This window comes from Saprolegnia parasitica (genome assembly GCF_000151545.1).
Source record: "Saprolegnia parasitica CBS 223.65 unplaced genomic scaffold supercont2.34, whole genome shotgun sequence".
Lineage (NCBI taxonomy): Eukaryota > Oomycota > Saprolegniomycetes > Saprolegniales > Saprolegniaceae > Saprolegnia > Saprolegnia parasitica.
Window position 1 is genome coordinate 25,863 of NW_012156428.1, and position 11,101 is coordinate 36,963.

At 58.6% G+C, this 11,101-nt stretch overlaps 3 protein-coding genes across 3 annotated transcripts; 1 reads left to right on the forward strand and 2 right to left on the reverse strand.

The window, feature by feature from the left end:
- Positions 1-782: 782 nt before the first annotated feature.
- Positions 783-1,085, forward strand: SPRG_07883 (hypothetical protein; the record flags this gene model as incomplete). Its single annotated transcript, XM_012347155.1, has 2 exons — positions 783-794; positions 855-1,085. 2 exons carry the CDS (start codon positions 783-785, stop codon positions 1,083-1,085), a joined length of 243 nt encoding a protein of 80 aa, XP_012202545.1.
- A 1,182-nt stretch (positions 1,086-2,267) lies between these two features.
- Positions 2,268-3,818, reverse strand: SPRG_07884 (hypothetical protein; the record flags this gene model as incomplete). The annotated part of the gene is made up of 1 exon (XM_012347156.1): positions 2,268-3,818. One exon carries the CDS (start codon positions 3,816-3,818, stop codon positions 2,355-2,357), a length of 1,464 nt encoding a protein of 487 aa, XP_012202546.1. The 3' UTR covers positions 2,268-2,354.
- Positions 3,819-7,390: 3,572 nt separating this feature from the next.
- Positions 7,391-8,718, reverse strand: SPRG_20466 (hypothetical protein; the record flags this gene model as incomplete). The annotated part of the gene is made up of 6 exons (XM_012347171.1): positions 7,391-7,456; positions 7,505-7,610; positions 7,660-8,213; positions 8,267-8,417; positions 8,470-8,499; positions 8,543-8,718. 6 exons carry the CDS (start codon positions 8,716-8,718, stop codon positions 7,391-7,393), a joined length of 1,083 nt encoding a protein of 360 aa, XP_012202561.1.
- Between the last annotated feature and the right edge of the window lie 2,383 nt (positions 8,719-11,101).

The following is an 11,101-nucleotide window of genomic DNA, read 5'->3' on the forward strand; positions in this document are numbered from 1 at the left end:
GCACGTCCGAAATTCGAATTGGGCGATTTGAACATTCGCATATTATTATTGTCGCTGGCAGAGTCTGCCTTGTATCATCAAGGTAGTTTAAAACAATGGAGGCGAAAACCGATATTTTATACAGAATCCGCGTCGACGATTGGCTCGTTTTCTGGAGGGAAGGACGCCCATTTGAATCCTTATCCGGCGAATCCGGTTGATCATGCTGAACGTGGCAGCGCCGCAGAGCGCTCCGGGACTGTCGGCTTGACACGCCTCGGCAATGTCCCTCTACACGGTAGCTGATAATAATCCTGCAGGCAAGACCTACCAGTAGTGCGTTTGGTTCTGGAACACTTGGTCGTGCTAGGAACATTGGCATGGTAAACGTTTACTAGTACTCCGCAACTGGACTAAACAGTAAGCCGCGCTTATTGGTTGAGGTGGGGCATACTACCGGTAGGTCGAGCATTGCCATTGAGGTGGGGTATTGGGCGGGAGGGCTATCTAGCGGTCTTCCTGCGTCGCATGCGCAGTAGTTTCGTTTGTGTAGAAGGTTTGTGCAGGGTGCAGTGGAGCCTCTTGACTTCAGTTTGGTATCGGGGCAGCGTGCTACATCTAGCGGTGCGTTGGTGTCGTAGCCTGGACTGTGTGGATGCCATCAAATCATCGGTGTTCGCTTTCATGTACAATGTACGTTCAGCACACCCTGTCCAATTTAGACACGCAGTATTCACATGGCAAATGTGTGATGGACGCGTGCACCGCTACCGGCCTTCGGCCGACTATGGGTTTCTTTTTCGATGTGGTCCATCGTCAAGCTACATAGAAAAGAAACCCATAGTGATAATCTCGGTAATAATCCGCCTGACAAGAACACAATCACGTTCCTCGAGGGCTCGTTGGCCATTGCCAAGCAGCACCACGCCGAGTTTCTCAAGACGATGGCCAACGAGACCGTGCGCAGCATCGCCGACCTGCACGACGGCACAGCCCTCTGCTTCGCGACAGCCTCGGCAATCGCAAAGCAGAGGGCGGTGCCGTCGCGCAGGTCGACGATGCTGCGCACGGTCTCGTTGGCCATCGTCTTGGTGGTCTCTTGCTAGAATCTTGCAAATGGGAAAGTGATTGTTGCATTCTTCCGGCCGGTCGGTCCGCTACTATTCTCACTAAAGATCTCGTTTCGACTAACTAAACGACTAAAGCTTCCCGCACGCAACATAGATGACGTGGCAGTCCCCAATGTCGTCTTCCGACGAGCGACATCAGCACAGTGGTGTCGAAAGGATCCTCGTGCGTGGCGTGGCAGCGCGCGGTGTCGTCACGACATAGTCTTTCCCCGTGATCGTCACGTTATACGGTGGCCGCAACTTACCCGACAGAGATTCATGACCTCTCCGCGACGCCTTGGTCGGGGGTGTACCCGTCTGAAAAGTCGAGAGCGCCCAATGTCGTGAGAGCGCAGAATGGCGGCAACGCAGTAGATGGCGTTGAAGATGGCAAAAATACGACCGTCGAATAGGTTGGGCTGCATCGGAACCCGCGCGACGACAGGTGCCAAGTGGACCGCGTGGTCGGAGCTTTGGCCAAGGCGACGTGGGCACCCTTATGGTGTGGCTGCGGTCGATGAGTATGATGACGTCAACCGCGTACTCGGCGAGCCAAGCGAGAAGCCCATCTTGCTGCTAATCGTAGCTCAGTCCCACTTCGGGCATCCCGTAGAACCACTCGTGGTGCGCTTCAGAGTGCGCGGCGTGTTTCTCGTTGACTCGGTCGTCGTGCGGTGGACTTGGACAGCTCAGAGGACGTACTAGTACCACGGATGCCCGCGAGCGATTGGCGTGAGGACCGTGTTGAGGGCCTGGGCGTCTACGCCTTGGCAAAGGCCAGTGCCCTAACCCTAGCAGCAACGCGGCTGCTGCCGAAGCAAAGCACAAGTGCGGGAGCGAAAAGCTTCGTCGTCAAGAGCGTACACTGCATGATTCCTTGCGAGCAGTTTCTGTCGCTTCTCACGCATGCCCAACATTTGGCCGGCGCTGCTTGGCACCGAGGTCGCCACGCGGCGTTGCAGTCTGCCAACGACGCTTAAACGTGCTGGTGTGCGGCGGTGCTCCAGCGCATTGCACTAACGCGCCCGTTGGCTGACGTACGAAGCCGACAATCGATGCCGCGACGTAAAAAAGTCGCAAGCACAATATTAATATCGTATGGGATGACTGCTTTTATGGTTCGTGCAAGTAATATTTCTTGCTGCAGCAAGAAGACTCGACTCGACCCAGCACCAGCGCGCTTGGCCCTCGAGGACGCTAGGTGCGTTCGGCTGGGATAGAATTCGAGTGGTCGTAGTACACGCTTGGACAAATATTTTCGGTGGTTTACTTGACCGATGGCGAGAACGCCCAGTCCTGTTCAAACTCGATGCGGTGGCGTCGACCGTGGTCTTCAAGGCGTTGCTGATCGTCGTCCGACCAGTCGGCGTCGTACTTGAACTGGAGCGAGACCTTGGACGTGGCCCGGAGCACGGTCACGATGCGCTTGCGGCCCGCGAGCCCGAGTGCCATGTCGCGCACTTGGAGCTGGACTTCGTTCGTGTTGCGCGTTTGGCGCAACGCTGCAATGAGCTGCGTGCTGCTGGCCTTGGAGATGCGCAGGCCCACGTAGCACGTGTCGCGTCGGCGGCTCAGCCACCCCGAGAGCGCGTGCAGAATCCCACTCATTTGGGCGTCCGAGAGCGGCGTCTCGCTAATGTTGAGGCGCCCGAGCTGCTGCGACGACGCGAGCAGCAACACGATACCCTCGACGACGTCGTTGGTCACCGAAATGCTGGGCAGCACAAGCGTCTGGAGCTGTGGCATGTGGGGCAGCGCTGTCAAACTTGCATTCTCGAGCTTGATCTTGCGCAGCGTCGGAATCTGCGACAGCACACGCACGATCTGCGTCACATCGACCGACTCGACCATGGCCAAGGCGAAGCCCACGAGGCGCGAGCCTGCAATCTTGGCAGCGAATGCCTCGGCCGGGAGCTTGTCCCGACGCAGCGCGAGGCGGCGCAGCTGGGGCGGCACTGGCGGCAGCGACAGGTCCAAGAGGAACCGCGTGACGTTGGGCACGAGGAGGAGCTTGAGCATCGTCAAGGACGTCGATGACAGCAGCGCGTGGGCCACCTTCTTGGCCGCCGCAGGGGCAAAGTCGATGCCAATGATCTTGAGCTCGCGCGCGTTTGGTCGCGCGAGCCACGCCACCAAGCTGGAGGCATCGTGGAGCAGCGTGAGTCGGTCGACAGTGAGCCGAAGGCGGCGCAGCTGTGGGCACGACACGCGAAGGACGCCAAGGACGTCGTCGAGCTGTCCTTGGTCGACGGCGCAAAACTGCCAGTGGATGTAGAGCGTGCGGAGCTGGGCGCAGTGGACGAGCGATCGAGGATCGAGCCGCATCATGAACGGTACGTTGATGGCCATGAGCGTAATCGACTCGACCCAGTCGCCATAGTTGGCACGCAGGCGCGCGACGTCCTGAACGCAAGCATGAATCGTGGTCGACGGCGCAAGGCCGACGCGGCCGCGGTTCGCGCGGAGCCAGTTCTCGTCAACGCACAGCGTGCGCATCGCCGGCAGCGCCCGTGCGAGCAGCGAGCGATCCACGCCGGGCATGGCCTGCGTGTTGGGGAAGGGCCAGAGATGGTACATGTGGCCTGGCGCGAGAAGCGTTCGGAGCGCATCCAAAGCGTCGTCGATGGCGAACGCCGGCAGCGCGGTGAGGAAGGCCGCGACGTCGTCGGCGTCGTAGACGCAGTGGATGATCTGGCGCACGATCGGCGGCAGCCACACTCGCACCGCCATCGATTTTGGATATTGGTGTGACGCGTGTGGGAAATGTGGGAAAGCGGTGAAATACCAACGGTGGTGTGGTGTGGTGTGGTGGCATGCCTTTTCTGCGCCGTCTTTTTTTTAACCGAAATGAGGTTGTCACGTGAGCCACCGATGGCAACGACGATGGAGCCGACGCTCAAGATCCTCGACGCGCCATACTGCGACGTCGTCCTCGCGTCGTTTCGCATGGCGCGCTCGACTAATACGTCGTGCGGCGTGCGCCAGAAGCGCTCCAGATGTGGAAGCGCGTCGTCTCCAACACACCCCTCGATGCATTTCTGCGTACCAGCACGCTCGAGTGAACAGTACGCCCGTGGCGCGCCAGATCGCTGCGGCCGGTTCCGGCGAGCGTGTGCAGCTGGCGTGCCTCCAGACCCATCAACGTCACCGCCCATTTTAGGCTCGCTCTCTCAGCTACGTCAAGGCTCCGAGTCTCTGAGGCTCGAGATCTTGGTCATCAAGAGTGGCGTCGCGCTCCAGCTTTTCTTGGCATAACTCCAGACGACGTTTGTCATGGCATATGTACCTGCTGCGGGACATTTTGCTGCAGCTTTTGAACCTGTGCTGATGAAAAATATAGGTCTCTTGAATATGAGTTTGCTCTCCTTTGCAGAGGAGCTTGGATGCTGCGTACACTCGAAGCTCTTCGATTGGCTCCATGAGCGTAGTACCGCGCCATCGTGTACGAATCGCCCGGTATTCTTGCTTCTCGGCGGCGGTCCTTGCACGCTGCCACGTACAGTCTATGTGACCAATGCGGGTGCCACGTCATTATGCGTTGCGGAGGACCTTCCAGAAGGCATAGAAGCTTGCCCGGACGTCCATTGGCCGACTTGCCGTCTTCTGCAAAGCTTACGGGGGAACACGAAACGACCTGATTTCAGATCCAGATCGTAGCTATACAAGGACAAGCATGTATTAGAAGTATGGCTGGCATCCTCCTGGGGATATCCACTGACGTTTTTGGTTTGAACAACCAAAGACCGTTTGGACATTGTCAAACGTTGCTGTTAGACTTGGCAAGTGTTGAAAAACACTTCCGGCGTGCTTCGTACACTGGCGGTTGAAATTCGGTGCTTTGCTTGGTACGACCCGACGCCTTGTAATCAGCAAACACAATTCTCGAATGGCCTCCATTCTACAGTCTTGTGGCTCTTATAGGCTAGGTTGTGCGGAGAAGCACCACTCAACACCAAGTGTATGTTTCATTTTTTTCTCTTTTTTCTTTTTTCTCTTGGCCCGCGCCACCCGGTTGCAAAGTGCGAAGTCGACCACATTGCATGCAATCGCCGAGACTAGACACAGGGATAGAGGACGCCGTTGAGAGTGCGAGGAGAGAGGTCGCGTCGCCGTCCTGCAGCGGAAGTGAAGCGAGGCGCGATCCAAGATCGCACATGCCACAAATAAGATCGGAGTGCCATTTTTGACCACCGCCCGGGAGCCGACGCAACTCGGCCGCCAATCTCGCGTTTGAAATGAAACCGCCCATACTTGGCACATTGACAGAAGACACTTTCGGGAGCAGAGCAGACCACGCTACGCCGCCACTGCGGTCTTATTAGGACGCGAGCAATGGTCAACAACGCACAGATAGTATTGCTCTTTATATCGTAAGCGTTAAAAGCAAATTGCCATGAATATTGTGATCACCACCTTGCCACGTTCGTTCCCAGTTCATGCTGCAAGCGCGGAGACTCGAGTTTGAGACTGGTTAATACCTAATGGGAAAAAGTGCCAATGCTTTGCGCGGCTTTGCCTCATCCAGTAGGCCTTTAGTTTAATCGTGTTAGGACTACGAGCACGGCAAAGGCGAAACGCAGCAGTACTTGTAGAAGAGAATGACAGCAACCTCCGCGCCGCAAAGGCGCTGCATGGCGTCGGTCGCACGGCAGGGTGGTCGCAAGCGGACGTCCTCTCGACTGTGAACGGTGAAACTAAGCTCGTGCGGCCAAGAGGTCCTTGGATGGAAACCGCTGGCAGCTATGGGTTGATAGGGGCCGTAGCGGCAGAAAAGGCCATTGCGTTTACGTTGGGCGTCTACGCGCTGCGAGGTATATATTCAGTCTACCGACAGAGGCAACTCGGCGGACGTGATAACGGCTTACCTCCAGAAACGAATTTGCGATGTGCAACGGTCGAATCTAAGAGCGCACGGCTTGCCACGATTGGGATCGCTGGGGCAGAACGTTATTTCAATTGACGACGACATGAGCACGGATCCCAACTCGTCGGACGACGAGGAGCACCGCCACACCAAGCTCATTGCGTTGAGGTAGTTTCATTGTCCGCTGCCAAAAGCTCGCTCACCAGGCTGCTCGTAGCGCCTCCATTCGCGGTGGTCTCAACCGCGGCAGCTCCTCGCAAGCACTGTATGCGCTCTCACGGCACAACTTGAGGTTGATCGAAGCTCGTAGACTCGGCGACAAGGATTGGGACATGAAGAAGCACGAAGGCCCGTTCGTTCGCGAGGACGAAGGAGACGAAGGAGACAACAACGTACGTGCGCGTTAGCTTGTTTCGGTGCTCAGTTGTCTGGATGACATAGCTCGCGTCTACGCTCGCCGTATTCGAGACGAACCAGCCCGACAACTCTACGACCTTGCTCGGCGCGCTCAGTGGAAGCTTTGGAAAGCGTTTGAGCCCTCCCGGTCGGAATGAGCTCGAACGTTGGCTCGGGCGCTTTGGCCCCGTCTGGGCCGAGGTGTCCACTGCGACGAGCATCGTGATGGCAACTGCCACCGTGCTTCTCCTTCCTCTCGGTTTGCCCGTCCCAAGTCCCAAGACGTAAGATGGATGCACCGTGATCGCGCCAGTGTTTGAGCGGTATCCTTGTAGCGAGCCCTGTGTGGAGCGAGTTGACGACGGCAAGATTCGACTCTACTGGCCCGTTCCGGTGCGCACGTTTCGTGAAATACCCTCGACTCCCTAGTCGTTTTGTCTAGGACATCGAGGCGACCGACCTCTTGAAAGAACGCTTGGGGAGCGCCGTGCGCGTCGGCAAGTCACCCGCGGCCAACCCGCTCCCCAATCGCTTCCCTCTTCGCCTGTTTGTGAGCCTTTCAGGAAAAGCACAGGAGTTCATCGACGCAGGTCCGCTTGCTCTCGTGGAGCTACCCGTGCCGACCCAGAAGCCGAACACGTTTTCGTTGGAGCTCATCCATGGCCAGCAACTACCACAGGTCATCACCGACGCCATGGTCCAGTAGGACTCCGAGACGTAGCGTTTTGAATGCATGCAGTGTTGCGGCATGCAGTCTCAATGATCGAAGAGAAACACTTGGCCCTGTCGCACCGGTCGACGTGACGCAGGTCATACGAGTAAATTCTGTCGCCGAGTCCGGCGCTGCGCAAGATCAAGCTCGAGACCGCGCGTATGATGGCGCTGCCACATGCCACGATTATAAACACTCGTTTTGCTCAACGTTATCGTGCCCAACGACAAGGGCAACGGCAGTGCAGTTTTGTTATATCTTGATAAGTTGATACCACGTCGTACTCGGTGGTGGGAGAATAAATAGTGTCTTGTCTGGGCAGATCGTTGTTCACGCCTGCTCGACGTTGGCCGTGAGCGCATGCGATTCGACAATGCTCATCATCAGCTGGACCTTCTACACATAAGACGGTGCCATCCGAACGTCAATCATGGGTCGTCGCACCTGCGAGAGTCGATCGCGAAACACCTCGCGCGACTTGGCCGCAATGTCGCCAAAGACGTGGACGACCCAGCGGCCTTCGATCGACACGCAGAGCCGGTCTTCTTCCCTAGCAATAGCACCTGATTGTATGTAGTAGTATGTATACAAGACCATACCGTGTGGGCGGCGGCTGCTTGCGCAGCAGCGTCGGGGCTGCGGCCGTCGCTGCAAACATCGCGTTCCGGTGCGGGTGCAGCGCCGCGCGCTCGTCCGCTTTGCGCAGCCGACGGTCGACGTCTTGAAGGAAGCGGCGGACCGCTGCCACGTGCAGCGTCGGCGGCAGTCGGATGCGGAGCCGGAGCGGCCAGCGCGGCTCGTCGGCCTCGGGCGTGTTTTCTGCAAACACCACCAGCGGCGTCGTGAGCGCCTTCCCGGCCGGCACATACGTCTTGGAGTACGCATCGCAGGTCGTAATGACGTACCCAAGGGGCACATCCAAGAGCATGCCGGGCGGCGTCGACGCCATGGACACGTGGAGGCGCTGGCGCAGCGCGTGGTTGAACAAAATGAACTGCGAGCCCGTCACGTTGCGGACGACGGGGACCGTGGCGAGCGCGACGAGCGAGCAAAAGCCCGTAAAGAAGGCGCGGATGATGTTTTCGGCAATGCCAGGAAAGACGAGGATGTAGATAAAGTAAAACAAGATCACGAGCACGAGGATCTTGAGCACCTACATCGGCACAGTTTATGAGAGAGGCGTCCCATCACCATGGTTCATCGCACCGTCACGCCTTCGTGGAGGAGCGTCTTGGCCGAGCCCTTGCGCACCGTGATGAGGCGGTAGACGTTGCCGACCGCGTTGACCCATAGCAGCAATGGCACGCCAAAGACCCAGAGCGGCCATTTGGCACAGGAGCGACGTGAGCCCGACGACCTGGAGCGCCCAGCAAAAGAGGCCCACGCGCAGCAGCCAGTGCGTCTCCCACAGCAGCATCTCGTGCGCTTCGTCCGGCTTCCTACAGGCATGCGTGAGCGCGCGTGGCATATGCAGGCGGTTACAGGTAGACGTCGCCGGTCACGTAGCGCAGGAGGAAGAGCCCGAACTTGGCCATGGGCAGCGCGATGACGAGCGAAAAGAAGAGAAGGACGACGCCGAGGTAGAGCTGGTAGTCCTGGGACCCGGAGCTCCACCAGCGGCTAATCGTCCGGCCCTTGAGGATGCAGACCTCCGACATGGATAGGACAGTTGCGCATCCCTGGCGTATTTAATACGCCTATTTTATTTGAAATACAACACTCAAGTATACAAGTGTGAAATAATTTAAAAATACAACGCGAAATCTCGACGCCGTTCCTTCTGATTGGCCAAAAAAGAATCCTGTAGCGCGATCCTGGATTGTTGTCAAGTCCCAGCCTGGAAGCACCAGGTTTTCATCCTAGGCATGTGTATGGATTGCATGTACGAGCTGTCGCCGAGGCAGGTTTTCGCAAGCGCAACGTCCATGCAGACTGCGATGGCTCGCCAAGACCACCGATGGCCGCTGCAGCCATTCAGGTCGTCGGTACTCGGGGATACTAGTATGGCGTTCTGCACGCGATACTGGATTCTGAAGAACTAGGTTCCTGCGGTGCAAGTGCAGTTGAGCGACGCGTGCCGCCTTGACGTCAATCGTCCATGGACTTGGCAGCGGTAGGTCGGCGCGAAAGACGCGTTCGATCCGGACGCGCCAGACGTTGAACCAGACGCAGGCGCGGAGCACGGGCCAGAGGTAGCGGAACGCGGCTTGGTGCATGTTGGACGCCGTCGAGTAGAGGTAGCCGGAGAGCGTTGTCGGCAAGGTCACGCCCAAAGGGACCGTGACGGCGTGAAGCGTGCTCCACACGTCCTTGATGAAGTCGCAGTCGACGAGGAAGTGGCGGTACGTCTCGTGCGCGGGGCAGAAGAGGCACGCTTGGTCGGCCCTGTCGAGCCAGTGCAACTTGGCCAATCTCGTCGGCGTGGCGCACGAGCACGTGAAACTACGTCTCGCGTCGTCGACGGCCGACGCGTCCGTGAGGTGAGTGCGCCGTCATCGTGCCCCGCACCTGCGCATCCAGTCGTCGACGATTGAGCGAGTTCGTCGTACCTGGATTAACATGCGTGGACACGTGATCGGGTCGGCGCAAATGACCATCGCGCACAGCGGAAATTCGACGCCATCGCACGACACCGACGTCGACACGATGACGCGCGTGTCGCCCGACTTAAAGGATGACAGGAGGCGCGTCATACTCGGCACGTCCTCGTCCTCGTCGTCACTCAGGTCCATGATAATGTCGTCCAGCGTTTTCGGCGCGCCGACCTCGTCCGTCAGACTGGCCGCCTCGTCCGACGCCGCAAGGGCGTCATCGTCCGCCATCGCGTCGCGAAGAGTCGGTCACGGAGAATGTCGACAATCTTCTGGAGCTTGGGCGTGCAGCCAAACGACACTTCCGAGCACTTGGAGCGGCAGAGGAGCAGCGCAAGGACCGCCTGGGGGTCGAGGCTCGCCATGTTGCCCGCCACCGTGCACTGGAGCGACCCCTTGCCCAATCTCGAGGTACCGGTAGAGGCACCACGGCCCGAGGTTCTCGTACACGCTCACGCAGTCCATGACGAGCTTGGCCAGGCGCGCTTCTCGGGTGGCGTCACCGCGCCATCGACGGCCTCAATGAGCGACGTGACGTGGTTCCTCTCGACCATCAAGTCGGCGCGCGGCGGGTACGCCTGTTGCAGCATGGGCGCACACGCCGCGTAGAAGCCCATGGCGTTGGCGTCCATCGTAATCTTTTTCAAGGTTGCTCGCGCAGTCGCGTGTCGGGCAGGCCGTCGTGCCAAAGAAGCGCGGCTGCATTCGTCTTGCAGTCCTTCATGATCTGGTTGTACGGGTGGCGCTTGCCCGCGTGGTGGCACTCGTTGCCGTCAAGGCGGGTGCCAAACCACTGGTGCACCAAAAGACCAACGACCGCGGGAGAATATGCTATGTCGGTTGTTGCTGGCACTCCTTGTTGGCAGCCGGCCGCTCTGCTGGAATGTCGTCGGGATCCCGCCGCACGACACCACGTCCAAGACGCAGCAGGATCGACAAGACAGCAATGCGCTCGTCGCCATAGACACAGACCCATGGTACGTTGTCGGTGCAGGTCGAGACCATTGGGAGGATCGCGCGAACGCCTTGGTAGCTGATGTTCCACAAGGTGGCTTTCAGCGTGAGCGCGACGTAGAGGTCACAAAGCCGGAGGCAGCGACGCGCCACCGAGCCAGATGCAGTTTACACCCTCGTGGCTCCACCACCCGCGGCCCGCGGAGCTGTGCAATGAGCCGCTCGCTGGCACCCATGAAGACGCGATCGCTGGCGCCCACGCGATCGAGTCGGGCTTGGCGCACCTGGCCACGCTTTGCGGGCAACACGTTGCGAGCGCGTCCTTTTTCTCGAAACTGGCCCGGCATGCATTCGGGACATTCTGGGGCATACAAACTACCAGCACGAGAGAGAACGACGGGTCAACAACACCTGGTACCGTCCCTTTAATGTCAACGCTTGGCGCGTGCCGTCAACACAGTTGTCAGAGTTGCTGAACCAGATCTGGACACTCGAG